The 22,179-nt window shown below is 34.1% G+C and overlaps 3 protein-coding genes and 2 long non-coding RNA genes across 5 annotated transcripts; 3 read left to right on the top strand and 2 right to left on the bottom strand.

The window, feature by feature from the left end:
- Positions 1-390: 390 nt before the first annotated feature.
- Positions 391-9,346, bottom strand: LOC123315725 (juvenile hormone esterase-like). The gene is made up of 10 exons (XM_044901558.1): positions 9,224-9,346; positions 7,882-8,013; positions 7,694-7,825; positions 6,803-7,145; positions 6,046-6,242; positions 5,683-5,857; positions 4,641-4,807; positions 4,135-4,267; positions 3,417-3,534; positions 391-744 (listed from the first exon to the last, which is right to left on the bottom strand). The coding sequence occupies exons 1-10, from the start codon at positions 9,293-9,295 to the stop codon at positions 552-554; spliced, it is 1,662 nt and encodes a 553-aa protein (XP_044757493.1). The 5' UTR covers positions 9,296-9,346; the 3' UTR covers positions 391-551.
- A 3,400-nt stretch (positions 9,347-12,746) lies between these two features.
- LOC123315115 (protein prenyltransferase alpha subunit repeat-containing protein 1) lies at positions 12,747-14,354 on the top strand. The gene is made up of 2 exons (XM_044900688.1): positions 12,747-12,979; positions 13,032-14,354. The coding sequence occupies exons 1-2, from the start codon at positions 12,906-12,908 to the stop codon at positions 14,230-14,232; spliced, it is 1,275 nt and encodes a 424-aa protein (XP_044756623.1). The 5' UTR covers positions 12,747-12,905; the 3' UTR covers positions 14,233-14,354.
- Positions 14,355-14,514: 160 nt separating this feature from the next.
- On the bottom strand, positions 14,515-15,107 carry LOC123315117. The gene is made up of 2 exons (XR_006537918.1): positions 14,965-15,107; positions 14,515-14,914 (listed from the first exon to the last, which is right to left on the bottom strand). It is a non-coding gene; the product is annotated as an uncharacterized LOC123315117 (long non-coding RNA).
- On the top strand, positions 14,908-22,065 carry LOC123315114 (zinc finger protein 28-like). Its single transcript, XM_044900687.1, has 2 exons — positions 14,908-15,167; positions 20,633-22,065. Exons 1-2 carry the CDS (start codon positions 15,021-15,023, stop codon positions 21,947-21,949), a joined length of 1,464 nt encoding a protein of 487 aa, XP_044756622.1. The 5' UTR covers positions 14,908-15,020; the 3' UTR covers positions 21,950-22,065.
- LOC123315118 lies at positions 16,242-17,386 on the top strand. The gene is made up of 3 exons (XR_006537919.1): positions 16,242-16,908; positions 17,076-17,199; positions 17,328-17,386. It is a non-coding gene; the product is annotated as an uncharacterized LOC123315118 (long non-coding RNA).
- Positions 22,066-22,179: the final 114 nt, after the last annotated feature.

Raw genomic sequence — 22,179 nt, 5'->3', positions numbered from 1 at the left:
AAAAATGCAATAATGTACAGGGTGTTCCATTTAAAATAAAACAGTTGATACCAACAGTGAAAAAACGGAGCACCCTATATCAAGGTGGGTTATAAAAAATAAAAATTCAATCGATAACAGAAAAGTTTTTCATTTAACTTTTTCTTCTAACTCCTTTAGTTTCCACAATAAGGTATAGGGAAACTTTAACTCGGACACCCTGTACTTATTCCCGTTACTGCTCACATTATAATTTACGTAAATTCATATCTAAAGAGAAATTTGAGAATATCTATGACCAAGTATCAGAATACCAATTCAGAATTGAAAATTACCTCAGATGCTGAAAAAACCATACATCTATTCTTACGTGATTTTCGATAAGAAAGTGTTGGATGAAAAATTCTTAGATATTTCTCGTTAACTATAGTCTTCCTATGCGAATATGTCCACACAATATAAATAAGGTTTATTTCGTCATATAACAATTTAAATGTTCAAACATGAAAATCATTTTTTTTTTCATTGCAGAAATCCTGAGAAATATTGAATAATTCATCAAAAAAAACACATCAATAGGTATCGTAAGGCGGTTCTCCATATCTCTGATACAAATGCGTCCAAAAATCGATATTATTCCGTTTTGGATTCACTGATGACTTTAAATCGACGTCTATTCTGAAATAGTCCATATCCTTACTAGTCGGTGAAATTGGTAACCATATCTGGTTCTGAAAGAGATCATCTGGCTCCGGTGTAGGATTCCTATGAAAATTTCACAAATAAAAAGATAGATACATACATTTTATAACGTAAATTTAGTCACAAAAGTCGTACCAATTTTCAACCTTTAATTCAATCTTTGAACTCATATCTGTGGGAGTTTCTAACGAGAAATGAATGCAGTTAATCAAAGACACATTTTATATGAGATCGATTCGATTAGTATTTTGAATTGCGCTCTTTCTAGATTCTGAGATAAGAAAATATTGTATAGGGTGGGTAAAATTCTTTGTCTACTGAGAGGATCTCGAGATCTATAGCAGCTAGAAGAAAACGGATGACACATTTCCTAGCTCTTTTTAGCAGAAACAAAGAATGGTAAAATCCACAGCCACCTACCAGGGCGTAGCTACCGCGGTGTCAGCGGTATCAGTGATACGGGGCCCCCCAGGCTTTAGGGGCCCCCGAATGTCTGTACGCAAAAAATTTCTGAAAATATTATCCAAAACCTCTTACAGGTTTCACAATAGCATTTTTGAGAATAACTGCTAAGACAACCATTCATTTCAAAATCCCGTTCATTACACCGAATTGATCATTCAGATAGATACGAATACTTAAAATCTGAAATTCAGAAAATTCGTGCCATCAAAGAACTTTTAGAATTAGTCCCGATAAAATTCAATAGCCTTGCATCCAGTTTTCCGGACGTTATTACTGCATGCCTTTTATTTTTGACCCTTCCGGTTACAACTGCAACCGCTGAAAGGAGTTTTTCAAAATTAAAACTCATAAAAAATTATCTGAGGACTTCTATGGGACAGGAACGGCTTTCAGACAGGTCCTTATTGTCAATAGAGGGCAATAGAACAACTTAAAAAACTGAAATCGTCATCAGCTATGGCTGATTTGATAAATAGATTTGCTGAAATAAAGGCTAGAAAAGTGTATCTTTAATTTTTTGTATTGTTCGTTTATTATTTGTTTGTTTATCATTTTATGTTGTTTGTATATTATTTCGCTATTTTCGCATCAAGTATGAGTTAGAACTTTTAATTATAAGTACCTACATATAATTATTTCGATACAAATCGAACATTTTTTGCTACTTTAATTTTGACTTCACCCTTCCTTAGGGCCCCTCAACACATTTTGATACAGGGCCCCTCTAAGGCAAGCTACGCCACTGCCACCTACGTTACTTCGTTTTTGAGTTTGACGATTTCCTATATATATACTTCTCATATCTTTACTTCTCATATCTTTTTTGTCTTTGAAGTTACAAATCTGAAACTTGAACCTTCTACAGGCACTTTTTAACGTAGAATCCACTGATGGGCTCAAAATATTTTTCAAATCATTAGGCGATAACTTTCATTTTTTTGAATGCAAACTTTTATTGAATTTGTTATTTTTGAATTGGAAAAAAATCATTTATCAGTAGATTCTACGTATGAAAGTGCCCAAGAAGGTTCAAGTTTCAGATCTGTAACTTCAAAGACAAAAAAGTTATGAGAACTCTTCGTAAATCAAAATCTCAATTTTTGTTTATAACTCGAAATCTAAAAGTGATTGGCCGATTATTCTATTTTCAGATTTGGATTAGTCATGAAAAAAGAACTCGAGAATGTGTCATCCGTTTTATTCTAGCCACTATAGAGTCATTCGGGGTAACTGAGCGCAGTGGGTAAGTGTGCGCAGTGCGTATATCTCGACTATGCAATGTATGAAAGAGGGGTTCATTTGGGTGAAGCCAGGGCGCAGAATCGCCATATTAGTTTTTCTTAGGAGTGCGCCGTGCCACGTTTCTTTAACTTTTTATTTGCAATCAATCAAATTCACTAGTTTTCTTGTTAATTTTTAGCATCTCTGCACATTCTGCCAGGTCCAAGTTCCGAGTCCCTCAGTGTTAAACAATATTTCATTCAATCATGGGCATATTAATCTAAATATATAATAAAAAATTTCAGGTGCTCTTAGCTGCTCAACTCTATAAGAACGTATTTTAAAATTTTGGCTTACTGGGGAAAGTGTGCGCGGGTAAGTGTGCGCATAGATTCATTATATGGGCATTAGTAGTTCAGTGAGGAATAAATTATGACATAGTTTATTTTCTTGGTTAAGACTCGATCAATATTAACCTATTTGTTCAGAAAAATATGAAGAGCCACCAACAGGGGAATGTATCAAGTGTTGTGTTTACCAAGAATTGTGGCACGAACAATAATGCAGTGCTTGTAAAAAGGCGCTTCTGTATTGACAATAAACAGCAGTTCTCTAATATTGTAACATTTTGATGACATTATTTTGTAATTTGTTTTGATTGTGTGGTTCACTAAGCACTGCGTTCACTTACCCCGTGAGGGTGCGCACACTTACCCGCAATACGGGGCATGTGAACGCACTCCGACTTTCTTCATTAAATTCTTTTTTGCGGAAAGAAAACGTTTTTGTTTGTTTGCTTTTTGATGTTTTCTTACAGATCAGAAAATTCTCTATCTTATGAATATGTTTTAATTTTCCTAGCTTCAACATTTGAAACAGGGTATGGCTTGAAAGGCAAAAGTGCGCACAGTTGCCCCGAATGACTCTATTTCTCAAGATCCCCTCAGTAGGCAACAAATTTTGCCCACCCTGTACACTAGAGTACTTCTATTTTGGGAGGGATCCAGTCTTTGGAAAGATATGAAGAAAATGTGGGGCTAGAGATTTACCTGAATTTCGCAAAATTTGTCCACAGTTTCACCATTCTTTTACTCATGTAATGGTCGAGTTCATTTGCACTAATATTTCTTCTGAACAAATAACCCAATTCTTCACTGTGGGCCACACCTTAAAATTATAGACAATTAACAACTGCCGAAACGATGTCTAGTGAGAAGTTTATATCCTGGAATGTTCGAAAGTTCGATCCTATCATTAACAAAATAAGAACATCGATGAATATAAACATTGGTCCATTGGAAGTATTATGTATACAGGTATTGGCAATTAGCCTCAACAATCATTATTGATTAATTAAGATGAATTTTTTTTCAAGAAGCCAAATCGCTCAAGAATAGAACAGCCTGTTTCGAAATGCGTTCCAATAGATTTTTCGTTACAGAAGTTATCAAATCGAGAAGCACAAACAGAACTCAATATCTACTTACATTGTGTTTCACGTGAACGGTGACTGAATTTTGTGAATCATTCGCTGGATAGAATTGAAAGGTGAACCATCATATAGTAGTATCTTTCACGGCCTAGTGAAATATTCTAACGACAAAACTGCAAAACATGAACATGGAAAAAATTGTTCAATATTTTTGAATAGCTTGTGAAAAATACGAATTTTTTTGAATTTCTCTCAATGAGTAAGTCACAAAATTCAGTGATCCACTTACGTGAAACACACTGTACATTTGAAATGACAGAACAATTTTTTATCACCTGGGAATGTTCGGTTAACAATACCTCCAAGACCTCCTTCATAGTGAAATTCGTAGAGGTACGTCTTTGTAAATTCGGATAACAATAATGCGAACTGTTGAATAGGTCTTACAAACTGATCATCACTCAGAAACTGAAAAAATTAAAATAGGATTAATGTAGCTATTTCGCACGCACAGGTCATCTTACTTCTCAACTAAATGATAACACATAACACATAAATACTTTGAGTAACTTTGCTCACAAAGAAGGTAACGATTTTTTCACATATTTCCTTCAATCATTAGAGAATAATTGGTATTGCATCATCATCTCAAATGATAGTGACTGCTCTGAATAGTTTTATGCATGCTTGCTTGGAAATTTTGCGGGGTTGTGCCCACTCTGGCCACTACATGTCTACTCCTATGGTTTTGAATTAGTAAAAAGTTGTTTCCTCCCCTTTTATAAAACAAAAACGTCGAAAAGCGGAAAGCCATCTATGATTACATGGTTTAATGTGTTACCTCTATCACATTGGCGTTCGAGAGAGCAATGGGGAGCAATCCAAAATATCGAAACTTAATTTCTTTACCAACGGCATCTTTCACAACGGAAGTTCCTATGTTCATGTCGAAGGGAACCAAATTTGATGGATTCAAATCATATTTCAACAAGAACAATCTGAACGCATCTGTAAATAATCATTTTGAAATTATCTCCTCAGATTGAATTGAAACCACTACAAGTAAAAATGATACACCGAAGATTATTGTCTTCAGCGTTACGATAATATGTACTGATCCACAAAAGTTCACAAATTTTGTGACCGTTTCAAAAGTTGCTGATTCTTGTCCACCAAATATTCATTAATGAGAAATCAAATGCTCACTCTCTAACTATCTCAATCTGAATGGCTTTTTGGCTTCTCATTCGATAACTTTTTCACTTTCAGGCAAGTTCTTGTCATTTGCGTTTCTGATATGGAGACATGGAGAAACTAGTATGAATCGAAGAACCAAGAATTGGACTCCCAAGATCAACCACTCCTGCACAAGATCGTTTTCTGACTGTCTGGGGAGGCATTTGTTTCAATCATTGAACTCTAAAAGTTCTTTTAGAGTTCAACGGTTTCAATGGACGTACAAAATTTCCCGGTTTGATGCTACCATGAATGCGAAGAATTACATAGAGCAAGTCATTGACAATATTATTCCTTTGTTTCATGTTGCTATTGGGCTATTATTTGTGTATTTATTTTATCTTGCCATTTATTTATTTTATCTTGTCATAATTGTCGATGAAGAATTGAACACTCTTAGGAACAGCTACAAAGAGCTTTGTACTCTCATCGACCACCTCAACATACATTTCTAGAACTCAGACAGCTTTCACCGCAACTCTGGAGAGGTAAATTGAGCAAGGCAAACGAATGAGTGAGTAAAACATTTAGATTTTTCATTGAAAAATATGGCAAACAATAGAATAGAAACTGTTGCAACAGTCTCCTCATTTCTGAACTTCCTTATCTTTTGTGGAGCAGTATAATAGCAGATCTACTCCACATACCTGGAAACGAGAATGTTGCCTCCATTGAATTGTATCCTATCATTATTGGTACTCGTGCAAATTTTCCTTTTTTCAAAAGTTCGTAACTCCTTTCAGTGAAAAAAGCTCCTTCATGTTTTGGTTCTATTACTGGGGCGTAAATAAGTCCATCTCGAGGATTATTAACCACCAACGCCTAAATATTGAAACATTTCTTCTTGATTCCGAATTCTCATTAGGAATCAAATTTAATTATCATTATTATAAACCTACTCATATTGAAGTCGTAACAACGAATTTTTCTAAATCGGAGAATTTTTCATAACTATACACTATACAGTGTTCTCAGCGGATTGCTCGTCGTACCAGCAATTAGGAGCTTACCGTACTTTGAATATCCATTGCCCTTTTATGAAGTTCTTTGGCTTCCACTTCACGCAATCCATTCACTATGGATTGACTATCATTGATATCAATATTGAAACTGGCTGCAACTTGGATAGCAGTTTGAGGACCGCCTCTTGAAAATGACCACAAACACAATGAAGTCCCAGACTCCAAAATAGCTCCAGAAAAGAGTCCTATAAAAGATTCAAACTTATGGCTTTTTCAGGACCGCATGATTTTAGAATTAAAGAATAAGTACTTATAAGAAATATTCTGGATAAAAGAATATCTATTGTGTATTGGTACACAATTATATTTTGTATTGGTACACAATTATATTTTGAATTATCCACAAGATAAAACCAATTTTCGGCCACATTCGTTGAAAACGCAGAGACAAGTGGATTTTGTTTCAAGGAAGACACTTTTTGACGCATAATTCATCAGTGAAATAGCCACCCCACGAAAGAAGTGGCTCCCACCCTCAAATTTTGAATAGGGAATATAGGTTGTGTGATACCTCATGTGAAAGCTTATGGAGACAGCTTTATATTTTTGTACTTTTTACGAAAATGGTATATATCCTTGCCCACTGAATGGAATGTTTCGGCAGACAATCACACCTTGATTCAGAATGCTGTCCTGTTTGTCCTTACTTGATTGTTTTAACTCTACTTTTTTCTTTAGAGTTAAATCCATCGTATGTGCAGAATCAAATTATAATAACCTCTAAAACAATATATTCTACACTCACCAGCAGACATATCAGACTGAATATGATAAGAAACAGAAGAGGATCCCGCACTTTGCCCAAAGAGTGTTATTCTATCTGGATCACCCCCAAAACTTCGGATATTTGCCTTTATCCATCGCAGAGCCATATTTTGATCTTTCAAGCCATTATTTCCTGGCGCCACCAAGTCGTTCAAGCTTAAAAAACCCAATATTCCTAATCTATAGTTTATAGAAATAAAAACGATTCCTTCGTCTAAGAAATAATCAGGAGCTGCATCCTGATATTCTGAAGTACCTGCAATAAATCCCCCTCCATAAACCCATACCATCACTGGCAGGAGTTGTTCTGTATCACTTGGCATCTGAAAGCAACAGCAATGAGGAGTTTGTCCTACACAGGGTGAGTAAAAAGTATCCCACAAGATTCTTATCTTTGGTATTCATTATTTTGCAAGAAAATGCTAGAACATTAAATTATATTTGAATTACGCAATTTTTTACATAATATTGGGCTGTTAGCCACGCACCCCTTGAGAGGGTTGGAGGATAATTGAGTTTTTTTAAATGACAACCCTAACTTTTCGTTCCAGAAATAAATAGACCTTATTGTTCGAGATGATTTGGTGACTGTTAGGTCTTTTCATCAACCCATTCGAATTATTCATGTTCCTGTTTCCTAACAGGCAGGCAGATGTATCAATTTTATTTCAGGATTGTCCAAAAAGGAGGAAAATAGAAATTTTGCTATAACTTATAGAAAATAATTCTTCTTACAAATCTCACACACTACAAAATGAGGAATTGTTTCTAACATATATAGTTTCAAATTTAAAGGTGAAATGTAGTAACGAGTAGCCAGGATAGAAAAACCTAATAACAACCTATGACCTATATTCTCTGCTTTTAATACCTGTGTAGTATATACATTCAAGTAGAGGCAATCTTCTTGTCCTACAATCACTTTTTTATTCGTTTGAATACATCTGGGTGAATCATCCTTCGTTCGAAGAATCCCTTCCCAATTATCAAGTTGTTGTGGTGGCTTGAAAAATTTCAAAAGATTTTTAGGAATCAACATAAAGTTTGATGATGATTTACCTGAAATCTGAGTGCACCAATCGGTGGCTTAGCATAAGGAATACTCCTGAAGGCATAGTAAAGGCTGTGTTTTGGATACGTGTATGCTATGTCACCGTCTATCAATCCATTCGTAGTTTTCACAATAATGCACTGGAAATTCAGATATGACGAAGTTATATGGCAGACATATCATGATGGAGGGTGCAGATAGGAACATAAACGAAATGAATGCATTTATTCCTTGCCACAAACATAAAAAGTTTGATGAAGAATAAACAATATGAAAAAAATTTCAAAATCCTTTTCATGTTTTGAATCTTGCTAATTCAGTGAATCACCAATTACATACCTACTACAACAAACCAAAGAAACTGAATCACATGAGTTTTTTCTTTTTCACACTACACATGTTTCGAATAGCATAAGTTACTAGTTCAGACGATACTGAGTAAGAGTTTCTTCTTTTAGAAACGTAGTTACAATCGTCTCAGAGCTCAATAATAATTATTATCAAATAAAAATATAAAACATGCCTTGGAAACTGTTGGAACTAGACTCATGAAACTATAGGAATAAAATATACAGGGTGACTCAAAACGAAAAGGAAGTCCAGGATCTGGACATACTACACATTGCCATACAGGGTTAAGAAAATTATTTCAAAATGTACAGAATTACCGTTCTGGTAATTTTTCCTAACCCTGTATGAGCATTAAACCAAACTTACTCTACAAAGTTTGTGGAAATGTTTTTGGTGAACCAAAATTGAAAATAGCTATGGGTACCTAATTATAAAAATTTCAGCAGTAGCAACATAAAAATTGACAGCTGAGGACGCTTTGGTTTTAATTCTTAACCATTAAGTAAGTATTCGCTGTACGCAATACTAATATATTGTCGGAGTTATGACAATTGTTTTCTTCATAACAAGGAGGCTTCTACCAAATAATAGTATTAGGCTCTTATCATTATCATAATGATTGAATTGATGTGGCCTACATCACCTTCATCCACCTGAAGATGTTATAGTGGAACACGTGTGTGGTTTATAAACTCATTTTGTGAGAATCTTATGTTCTATCATACTAATCATTTTCACATTTTCTGTAAAAAACATTTCACTCCCCGTATCTCGCAAACAAGCAAATGTAGCAATATTTATCTGATATTGAATCGATTGGCCTTCACCCACCTGAAGATGCTATTGTGATAGCGAAACACGTGTCAAGTTCAAATTTGTCTGAATCATATAATTACCTACGACTTAAATCTAAGAAACAAATTTCGAACCATTCAATTGAGAACTTGCTGATAAAATTTGATGAAGTCAAAATTCAGAATGATAAATTATACAACTTACATGACCAACATTGGCGAAGAAGGAGAAGAAAGTAATAAAAATAAATAAATTACGCTGTACGTACATACTCATGGCGTTTTTCGTTTAATTGAAACATAAACAAATTTTCATTCATATATTATATAATGTTGACATAATTTTTCAGATAACACTTATAATAACATGTTAAATAGTGTCAATTGGGAACAATGAAATATTTTTCATTCGCCAGATTATGAAACTATGAAACATATTAAGGAACCCGTTCGATAGTTTATGATACGTATATTCACAATAATCTATTTTTCAATTTGGCTAAAGTAATCTTGGAGAGTTTGTTGCATATTTTTTCAAAAAGCTCCCCATTCTCCCCAGTTTGATATAAAGAACAATATCCTGACTGTTATCATGAGCAAGCACAAGATTTTATTCAGACGATGATAATGATATTCTCAAAAGTAAAAACCAGTGAAGTTTCGAATGTATGTAGCTTCATACAGGGTGGAAAAACAGGTCAGGAACAAAAGGTCTATGCATTTCGTAAAGGGTGAATTCGAAAGTTAGTGCAATCCCTACGGACATTTATTGATACCAAGATAGTGGCGGAGAATTTCTATAAATCTGAAACGCTCCACAACGTTGTCCCTGCATAATACAGTTCTATCACTGACGAGGGAATTTCTGTTACGTTTTCCATAGGCCTATGTCCCTGATGCTTCACCCAGTCTTGCAGAAAATATACAAATGTATGCTAACTGAAATCTTCCTCTAGATTCGGAGAGGAAGGGATCTGGGATGGATTCAGAAATATGCCCACGAAACTGCAAGGAAAATAAACAGGGAGAACTAGAGTTTACCTTTAAAAAAACGATACACTAAATCGGAATACAATAAGATGAATTGTCCAAATTATTTAATAATGTATAATAAATTATTAAATAATTTGGACAATTCATCTTATTCATCTTACGGTCATACATTGTTGCATACAGACGTTAAGAAAGTTTTCGTTCATAAGGAAATATGATACTTGAGCTCTTGAGACAGGAAGGTATTCAGTTCATTTTAGATCTGATAACAGTCGAAGTCTGATAACAGTCGAAGAATTCAATTTCATCAAAAATAACATGAGACATGAGACGTGAGGTCTTATAGGTGTTACAAGTGCTTTTTCATTTCACACACGCGGAGAGGCTAGACTACCCACACACAGGATTATAATTCAGCTCTGAATGACTGAGGAAAACTTATTTCACGCATAATTTCCAAATTTCCAATTGGACATCTTCGTTTATCTAAATCTCTTTTCCGTTAACCGCTAGCACATTCAACAGGAAATCATTTTGAACCAACAATATGCATCCCTTAGTGAAGAAACGCATGATTTAATAGGAGAAAATTGCATTGAATTAGGGCATCAGCGCGACAAATTGCATTTCCAGCTAGCTGGACTTAACACGATTACGTCGAATTTCATATTTCAGAATTTCCTCAGCGCCTATCATAAATGAAAATGTCATACGCATTTTCAGCCACATCGAGAAGGGACTTTCGTAACATGAAGCATTAAATGGCCTTTTACATTGTCCATTTAGAAATTCGATTTTGTGTTCAACATTCTCTCCTGACTTCGCCAGATGTATGCCCGATATATCCTCGCGTGTATAATACATAAAATCATTCGAATTTCTAGTGACATCAACGAAATTTGATTTGATTTTTTATTTTCAAATTATGAAATATTGGAGTAGGTAAATTCATAATATCTCCCTTTTACTTAGATCGTAATTCAAGTCAAAACTAAGAAATTTCTCGAAAAGCCCTTGCATCAAGAAATATAGGTACAGAGTACCTAATCAAATGAAAAATCTTATGCACTTGAAACAGATTATACGATTTTCGGGAATTGAGTTTTTAAACCACGACACGTGTTTCGATCACAATAACAACTTCAGGTGGGTGAAGGTGAACCTTTGTTTGCCGAAAAGGCAGTTTCGGCGCTGATACAACGGCATCAGGCCTTCAGAATTCTCAAAAGAGCCTTACTGTTATCGTTGTTAGAAGACGTACGACTTTTCGGTCCAGCGGTGGAAGCAAACTAAGAGAAAATTTTTTTATAGACCAAAGATTATAGAGTAACTTTATAAGTCTAAAATCTTTGTGATAGACCATCTCAATTGTTAGAGAACAGCATCAACAGTGAAGCTTGGGCTGCTGAATTATCTAGACATACAAGATGCTCCATTTTAAAAAGCGAAAGGTCGGTGAGGCCAGAAGCAAACAATGAGCATACCGTAGTTATCCCCTCCAATCGAACAGTTTTTCGTCTGGTTTTAAGGTTCAACGTAGTCCATATTCGGACCATGCTGAGTTATAATTTATATTCTAATGACTGCCAATTAAGATGATGAAAACAATTCTGAATTTTCTTCATTTTTTCATCACTAGAATCTAGATAGAACTGTGTGAAATTCTCCCAAGTTCATAATTAATTATTCGTCAAAATAAAAATGTACACGAGAAAATATAGACACACAATCTGAACGATAGACCAACTCAATTGTTAGGGAATAGCATCAACAGTGATCAGTAGTATTACCCTTGAGTATTATTAGGGGTTGAATACTCAAAGGCAGAGCTCAAAAGTTACACAATTTATAAAAATATGTTAGTTTATATACCGAAACCAATAATTATAGTCTACAATCTTTGACCGAAACGCTGTCGATGCAACCAATGAGCGATAACTGTTCACCCTACTATAATAGATTTTCGTCCTGTATGTGTAGATCATTAAATATTACGAGCAAACATACTAAGATAGAGTTCATATTCTGATGTCTTGATGCTATTGTGATTTGTGATAGCAAAACACGTGTCGTGGTTTAAAAACTCATTTTGCGAAAATCGTATAACCTGTTTTAATGAGTTTAATATTTTTCCAGTTCAGCCCTTGAATAACTGAACCCAATCGTTTATTGGTTTTATGAATATCTGGAAAGGACATTTTCGTGTACAAATTTGGTTTTTCACTGTCCAAAAATTGATGAATTTCCCACATGTGTCTTAATAAACAAACTGAAAACTTAGATTAATCGAGTTCTATTAAGGCTAACATTCGAATTCATTGAACCTGATGAAAAAAATCTAAGGTGGGCGCTAAAGTAAACAGGAGCTTTTTCTGCCCTTTGTCATCATTCTTTCTCTCTCGGGTGTTCTCAATCCTGAGAATGCGGAACCAAAGAGCAACAACTTACTCAGAGACAACTCTGAACCACTCTCTGAAATCTGTGTCTCTGAACTTACTCTTTGTTTCATCGGGGTACTTCCATATTCTTTACCTCTATGCTTTGTGCTTTGTGTGGCGAAACTGCGGAACATAGACATCATGACGTGAAAGTGGCTTTGAACTCTATGTTCCCATAGAGTTCCATTGAACTAAAGTTCTTTACAACAAAGTTCTTTAGTTCAATGTAGAGTTCAATGGAAAGCGGAAAAACGTGAGGTTAGGTACATAGACATTAAACAAAATAATTCGTTTTTCTATGACAAAGAGGTTAATCTTTGTCTATGACTAGGTATATGTTTTCCTTCAAGTTCTAAAACTCGTTGCTCAGATTCTCGGATGTATGTTTTTTAAACATTGACTCTGCATTGTATATTTACATATGCATTTTACTTTTTCACAAAAACACTTCTCGACATGGGAGAAAATAGTGCTATGTGTGAGAAGGTTCTTCGTACCTTAGAAAATATCATACAAAGAGATTCAGAAATGTATGTTGATGTACTTCAGTATCGGCTTATTTGATATTTGTTCTAATTTTAGACGAGAATTCGCTATTGTGCAGACTACCGAAAATCTGAAAAACAAATCTCCCATCTTATATGAAGAAAACTGCCTTGGCTTAGAATCATGGTGTAAACCCTACCTTCAAAGTTACTCCCACTCAGTATTGTTGAAAAACCGGAAAAAACTATCACGTAAACAAATGACTCTTGATGATATGAAAAATCTCAACCATGTTTTAGTTGGTGGGCTTCTTGTACAACCTACTGTTGTTACGTTTTGGAATATGAAACGAGACCTGGTGGAAAATGATATTTTGAACATCGAACAAGAACTATACTTCAATGAGATATTATTATCCATGTACCCAAAATCCTATGAAGCTTTTTCTTACCGAAAGTGGTTGTTAAGCTGTAAACTCAAGAAGGTTGAAAATTTGAATTTTTTTCAAAATGAGAGTAAAGTTTGCGAGAGGACTGCTGTTAAATCACCGAATAATTATCATTCTTGGAACTATAGAATATGGTGTATGGAAATATTGTTGCGATCACATCCTGAAATAGCAAACATTGTTTTGTTGGAGCTCAAATTTTCCATTGACTGGATAACTAATCATATATCTGAATATACTGGGTATAACTATAGACAATTTTTGATACGCAATATGAAGAATATTGAAAGTATTTCATATACAATTTTTGAAAGTTTGAGTTTCAATAATGCAATCAAATATTTAAATCTCCCTTTCTATAGCGATGATCCGTATCATATAGTGAGAGCCTTGTTTGGCAAATCAGTTTCACATACTGAAAATGATGCTTATCCTAAATATATTAATTTGTTGTCTGTTTTGTTGAATGATTTATTTTATATATCTGTAGAATTAAATTATCTATATAGTAACCATGAATGTCTTTGGAGCTATCGGAAATTTCTCATTATAAAGTTAATTGAACTAATTTATGACTACCATGAGATGAAATTGGATTTTAAACTTTATATTGAACACAAATGTATGGGTCGTCATGTCTCATGTAATATGTTGAGTTTGGAAATTAACGAACTGATTGCCATGAAACCTGAGTTGCCCAACAAAATTACTTCGTCTAGTTTTTACAACCTTTTACTGAAAAAAGAAATAGAATTTCTTGAAGCCAGCAAACACACATCAAATGCAAGTGATATCAATCTATCTAAACGACATTTGAAATGGCTGAAGCTTGCTAATATCTACAACTAATTTGAAGTATGCTCAAATTTGTTGTGAGATGTTTACTGAGGATTTGTAAAAATGTATATTAAAAAATAGAAATATGTAAAAAGTATGTTGTTTTGAAAAAATAACATTTTCCAAATATTCAAGCTTGTTTTTTACTTGGGGAGGGGTGAAGTTTCAAAGGCTTCCTAAGGAAAACTTGAAATTAAGTCAAGCCACTGTTCTTGATGGTATGCTGAATTGTTTTCTTGAAATAAAAAGAGTTATCGCGGATTGAATTCTTGGGGGCCGAGTATATAAACGATCTTTACCATTAAACATGAATTTTATTTTGATACAAATCATTAAAATGTTACACATAATGTATTCGAAAATATATTACTCTTATACGTTTCGCAAACTCATTCATTAATAGTTCTATCAGATAAGACACATAAGTTCATGAAATTTATCAATATAACAGTAAAAATTGAGTTATTTATATGTCTTATACTAATATTCATGCACATAAAAAATATATTGGGACGAGATATTGTAAGACAAATAATTTCATTTCGCTCAACAAATATCAAAATGGGGCCACGCGCGCAAGTCTATAAGAACCGCCCTTTTCACTTCAATGTAGGCGAGGTAGTTGCCCCATCCATAACCCTACTAAGACTCCATCATTTTGTGTCCCAAGTTTATCAACAATCGGAACCAGGTGCTAAAGCAATGATGTGAATTGTCTCTATATTTCCAAGAAACTTCACTCACCTCGAAATATAGTCGGTATTTCTGTGAATTTTAAGTGAACTGAAAGTGTTACTAAAATGGATAGAATTAATGGATGGCAAAGTTATGCAACAATTTGTCGGTTGTGTCTTCAGAAAGATGGGTTCATGTTCGGCATATTCAATCAAAATAGTGGAAACGAAAAGAGTTTATATAAGAAAATCGTGGATTGTACTGCACTTCAGGTAAGTTGAGGTTAGGTTGAGCCATTACAATTTTATTGTTTGATTTCCATATTGTATGATTGTATCGTATGAAAAAATCGTTTATTGAACTATTTCTCGGCTTGTTGCTTTGGAGATTTCAATAAAAAATATGTTATCTCACGCTATTCCATTCTTCTCGTAAGAATGATTATGGGTCATAGTGTTATTTATATCAAGATGAAATCAATCCATGAAACAAAACTATCAAAATGAAACAAACCGCTTTAACAGCGACTATCAACGAATTATGTAAAGTTTGTAGAAATTTTTATTCATTTAGTTATTTCAAAACATCTAAATTCGGCGTTACATCAATAATGAGCAATAATAGTATCGACACACTTTGTTTCATTGATTGAACTGCAGCAGTAATTAATTGGCTATAAGATGTGTATTCCAATGTGAGTTTCACATCATTATGTGTTGATAAGTATTTATTAACGATTTGTATATACCGCTAAATTGAGTAAACCTACTCCAAATTAATTAATCTTTGGCCAGTGAAGAAAATAGTATCTGAAAATCTCGTATCTCCCAAGTCCCACATGTAAAAATTCTTTCTGATTTCTGAAAGAAAAGAGAAGCATAGAATGAGAAATTAATCACAGACGACAGTTTCATTTTCATTACCGAATTTATGGCCTTACGCCCCTTACGGGGACCAAATCATGGTTGCGTAGAACACAGAGGAGTAGTTCTTTTCAAACATAGACTTAGTAATGAGAATTATCAACATAATGAGTATTATTAACATCTTTGTATGAAAAAGAATCCGTATTTTCGTTGCTCATGCCATAAATTGGAAACATATAAGCCGATTTCATATCTCTTTATATTTGCGTGGGTTTCGGTTAGGTCCTGGATAGTTCACATTTACAATCGAGCCGTACAGGTAGCGTTGCAGTCGAGCTAGGAAAAAAAAATAAAATAAATTGATTGTGAGTGCAGTCCTGGATGGTTTACATTGATAATGGAGCTCAAAAGGAGGCTTTGCCTCCTGTTGTTTTGGAAGAAAATTTTTATGAGATACTGTGTGTGGGTTTATTCCAAAGATATTACACACCAAGATAGAGCATAGTGAGAGAGAAAACGTCCTCGAAATAAGATAGCTATATGTTTATATTTTGATCAGAACCAAAACAATAAACCACATACAACGATTGGTTGAAAGAATCGTTTTTTCCGAAGTTAGCCGAAGTGACGATCAAAACCAAAACAATAAACCACATACAACGATTGGTTGAGAGAATCGTGTTTTCCGAAGCTATCCGAATGATGCTGAATTGTTAAGCAGCGTTGGCAATATTTTTGGAAAAGTATATAATCCCAGGTTTTCGCTTCCGTTCGAGAGGAAATATGACATAATTATTTCAATGTAAAATGTATCGGCTATTGAATAAATGATAATACTGACAATACTAATGCTTGATGAATTCAGGATATGTTCTAAGCCAAGTTACAGAATGAAATTATGTTCATAAATTTAATATGAAAAAATAAGGAGATGACGAAGAAAGAAGTTTGGCAACGTTGTTTATTTAACAACCCACTTCGAATGGCCACATGTTTACATATTCTCGAATCTTGAGTGATACAAACGTTATTGTTGGACGATTTACGTGAAAACGTATTATTTTTAACTAGAAACTGCAAAAATGGTGAATCGCTGTGTGGTGTGCAAAAAAATCAGCAGTAAAAGCAGTGGGAAATCCATGCACCGGTAAGTAAACAACAACAAACGATATTTTTCCATAGGCGTAGCTTGGGATACGTATTAGTAGTAGTATTGTTTAATTCATCACTAAAGAATTTTTCCTCTCATTAGAATGCCTATTGATAGTGCTCGACAGAAATTATGGATGGACCAGTTAAAACTGAAAATTTCAGAATCTTCCAAATGGGTGTATGTTTGCTCTGACCATTTCTGTGACGAAGATTTCATCCTTAAATTTGGAAAAAAATGTTTGAAAACTGAAGCTATTCCATCCAGGATTTCATTGCCTGATCCTTGGTGAGTATTCTGAATATTTTGAATGTATCGAGTGAAATCAATCATTTAAATAATGTTACTATAATAAATCAAGGGATTACACAATACTTATTGAAGAATTAATCCTAATTTTTTATATTTTATTTCAGTTCAAGTAACACATTAGCGGCTTCAGACGAAAGGTATATGACCCAGGACACATCAGATGTTGGTAAAGTTGGGGAGTCCTCAAAATCCATTGGTTCTGAATTGTCAGAAACTTCAGATTTGTCTGCTACCGCAAGTACTTCAGATTTATCTGCCACATTGACTGCTTCCGATTTATCTGCTACAGACATGTCTGTTGCTTTGGCCGCTTCAGATTTATCAGGCAAAGTCGATTCCTTAGAAGTATTTGATACTGATAGATTTGCAGCACCACATACATATACGTGAGTGTATTGAATATTATTTCGAATGCATCAGGTGAAAACAATAATTTAAAAAGTGTTTGTCTTGCAATCATTTCCAACCATAATTTATGTTGATATGTTTTCATTTCAGTTCATGTTGCACATCGACTGCTTCATATTTAAGGAGTGTGACCCAGACACTCTCAGATATTGGTAGAGTCGAGGAATTCCCAAAACTGAGTGGTTCTGAACTATCTAAAACTTCAACAGCTTCAGATTTGTCTGCTACATGCAATGATTGCACCAGTCTGTTGATACCCCTCATCAAAGAAACTACGTGTATTTCCTTTATTTTCAAATTTGATAGTATCTGTCCATTGTCATGTTGTCACACTTTCAGAATCCTATTGTTTCGTTCATATATTCTATTTTCCAGGTCTATATGTACTAAAAATGATTGATAATTTTTATCTTGTAATAGTGTGGTACTCACCACATTTTCAATTGTGCAAAATGGTTGAAAACAAAATAATACTTGATTCAAGTTCAGCAATGAATTCAGTAATCTAATAAAAGAATTATGCTTTCTAATTAGTCCCTCTTATTATAAATGTTGCATATAAATGCAGGATTATTGTGATATGTTTTTATAAAGGAATTTTTTGTCAGTATTAAGTTTTCAATCATTTAATAAGAACATTCAATCATTTAAATTTTAAGTATAATTTTGATAAAGATGCATTAACTATTTTGAGAATTGTCTGAGTCTTAGTTAATTTTGTGAGCTCCTTATTGACCTATTAATTTATGTTATTGTACTGTAATGTTTTTCTGGATGGAGTTGTATAATAATAATTAAGAATTGTTCTTATAAGATTTTGTTCATTTTTTCCATAGGAATATTTCTTCTATTCCTGTTTGACTACAAAAGCAAATTTTAATGAATTATTGCAATTAATTTCTAAATAAAATGTAGAAAACAAAATTTAAAGCTATATCACATATTATTTTCTACTGAAATACTAACTATCAACATGATCGAATCTGTATTTTTTGAATTATTGAAAAAATAAATTTTTCCTCACATCAGTGGTTTAGCAATTTTTTTTTGAAATCTACCTTTATCAAAAAATTTCCCTTGACACAATAAGCGAACAGCCTAGTGCAAAACCTGAAATACCTCGATGTATGGGCAATGTTATGGATCATACTAAACAAATATTTATTTTTTGGAAGAAACCAATCTTAGTCCCGGACTAAGTTTTTTTACGGAATATGAAGTTTGGATAGTCGACAATCATATGTGTGAATATTTCGTTTTGACTCTCGTTAAAACTTCGGAGATATATAAGAAAAATTTCGTGCTTCAGATTGGTAACCCGAATTGATATTCCAGGGTTGAATAGGGGCGGTCTGCAAGCAGTAAAAGAAATTTTTTTACGGAATATCATAACCATTTGTGCGAAAATTTCTTTCAAAACTTCGGAGTTATATCGAAAACAATTCGTGCCTCAGGTCATTTCAGTTCAATTTAACGAGAAATTATATCAAACAATTTTATTTTCCAAAGGAATTCATGAAATTATCAAATTCATATACACCCATCATTACTATTCTTCACACCGCTATAATAAATAATAATACTACATATTATTATTTACAACTTTTCAACTACGCCACTGGTTTCTGTTTACTATTGCCGCGTTTGTTTGTAAACATTCAGTGTTTACTTTGCGGACAAAACATTCCGTGCATTCAGTATAGGGATGCTCCATCTTGGTGTGTAATATCTTTGGTTTATTCTCGGTTCAGCCCGAGATACCCTTTTCCAGATAGTTCAGATTCACAACTGGGTTCAGAAGGTGGCGTTGTAGTCGAGATGAAGGTACAGTGACTTTATACACCCTATAAAGTCACTGTAGATGAAGGGTTGTTTCATGAACTGCTGGGAAGATTTCAATGGAATACTCTATTACTCTGTATGCGGGCATTGTATAAAGACTATATATAAAGTGGTCTTTATACAATGATGCGGGTGAAGCCGCGGATGGATTAGATTCACAACAGGGGGCTCCGCAGTCGAGCGATAGGATTGTTTCTCAAAAGTGTCTTAAGATATTCATGAAATTTTTACGACTTCAAATTCTCAAAAATTAACTTTACGTCCGATAGGCAACGTAAAGAGAAAAACTGTCCAGTTAGGCATATCGTCATCGTTTTTTCTACATTTGATTCAGAATTTCATTCGAAATTTAAGTTGCGCTGATTTACAAATCTACACATTTCACAACAGAACAATGTCGGTCGCATCCGCTAGTGATTTTTATTGCTAAGATTAATATTTTCAATGTTAAACGAAGGATAATGAGGAAACAGTTTGGAACAGGAAGAAGAAATTCGGACCTAACCCTCCCAAAAATATTAACCGTAGACGCGTGTTTCGGGCTTTCGTCAGGGGCATTCTTAGAGAAGTGTGAATAAATCATAATGCCGGCCCTTCACACGCGTAGAAAGTAAAGGTGAGTTTATACAGCAATAAAAAAAAAAACATAAAATGGCCCCACTTGCTGTATAAATTCATATAGGTACCACATTATAGGCACCATAGTTGGTGTCTATACTGTGTATGCACGTCGAATATACAAGAAACGAGTTGATTATGAGCAACGATATTTTCCAAAAATTGAATGGCATCAAATCTTCGGTTTTAATTATACTAAATCAAGACTTCCAGAAACCGTGCTCGTATAAATGAATGCGATCCCTTTGTTCAAGATTTTCAATAATCAATGCGAATAAAATATGAGGGTTGAGAGTTGAAGTGAACCAAGTCCATTCAGACTAGTTTTGAGATACATTTAGCCATTGCTTAGAAGTTGTTTATCATCAATTAATTCAAAAGTGACTTCTTTAGATTTCAAAAGGATAGAATGTAATCATATGCTGCATATGGACTTGGTTCACTTCAGTTCTGAACCCCTCATATGTTCACCGCATTCGCAATTCAAGTCCAACATTTGATCGAAGCACGATGATTATTGATAATGTTTAAAAATTTTCAGATTGCAATGGACGATGGTCTTCCCAACGTAATATGTCACCGTTGTTTGTACAAGATTGATTTTTGCTTGGAATTTCGACAACAATGCTTCGTCTCTGATGCCACCCTAAGAAGAATTAACGATGAAAATGAACCATCAATACTGCAAGCTCCATTGAATTTTCACGATCATACTGACGATGTTGTCATGGTGGTAGATCCCAATGTGGCCGATTACAACTCTGATATTGATGCTGAACCAGAGGTCCCCAGTGAAAACGATAACTCTATTTTGAACAAAAGTTACGGTTATGGTTTTTCCAACATATCCATGTGCAGGTATTGTGACCACGCTTTCATGAGCAAAGAAGAATGTAACTCACATGAAACGATGGCCCACAATAATGAAACACCTTATTCCTGTGCAGCATGTAGTGTGAATTTCGAGAACAGAATCCACTATTTAACACACCTCAAAAACGTGCATAAAGACGATAAGCCGTTTAAATGTCCGCAGTGTTCGCGTACTTTTGCCAGGAGATCAGATTTGCGAAAACATACAATAGTTCATACAGGTATAAAACCCTTCACATGCAAAGTTTGCTTTAAATCCTTTTCTAGAAATACTAATTTATCGAAACACATGCGTATACATTCTGGACATAAACTGTTTTCATGCAAAAAATGTCATAAGAAATTCTTAAGTAAAGCTGATCTAGGAAAGCATTCCGTTTACCATTCCAAGGTCAAAACTAAAAAGGCACAGATATCAAAAAAAAATTCCCAGAAGTCCTCTACTACTCAGGCAGTTAATGGAGAAGATATTGATGCGGAAATTAACAATGTCAATAATGACGCTGGAAACGAGAATCATTCAGAAAATATGGTGATTAGTATTGATCCTTTCACTCAGGATACTTTCCAAGATGAAGACGATGACCAAATGTCTACTTCTTCAAGAATTTCTGATCACAATGCTGATTACGAACAAATCGTGTCCACAAGTCAACAAGAAAATTATTATTCGAATGATGCTCAAGAAAATTCAACACAATCCTCACCATCGCGGCCTTTTGTATGTAGTACTTGTAAAAAATCTTTCATGAGAAAAAGAGAGCTAGATAGACATATTCTTACCCATACGGGAATGAAACCCTTTAAATGCACAAGATGTGATAAGAGCTTTGGAAGAAAAGACAAACTTGTCAGGCATATGAGGATTCATGATGTGAATAAACAATTCTCATGTGATATGTGCGAAGAAACATTTAGTCGTAAGGAAAGTTTAACACAACATCAAAAAGTTTATCATACAAGTTATCACAATGAAGTTTTTTAGTTCAATCTTGTTCTCTTCTATTTGAAAATATGTTAAATAAATTTACCAATGCTTTAGGTTGTTGGATACTGAAAGCCGAATCGATTTCTATTTTTAAAATAAATTGTATGAAAAGACGAGTTTTTATTCATTATAGTATAGAAACCTCATCAGTACACGGCGGTTCATGAAGACTATTTGAAGGAGTAAGGAGAGAAGAAATGTACGCAAACATCTACTTTTGAGTGGCC

This window comes from Coccinella septempunctata, chromosome 6 (genome assembly GCF_907165205.1).
Source record: "Coccinella septempunctata chromosome 6, icCocSept1.1, whole genome shotgun sequence".
NCBI classification, from domain to species: Eukaryota; Metazoa; Arthropoda; class Insecta; order Coleoptera; family Coccinellidae; genus Coccinella; species Coccinella septempunctata.
This window is presented reverse-complemented; position numbering and strand designations above follow the sequence as displayed.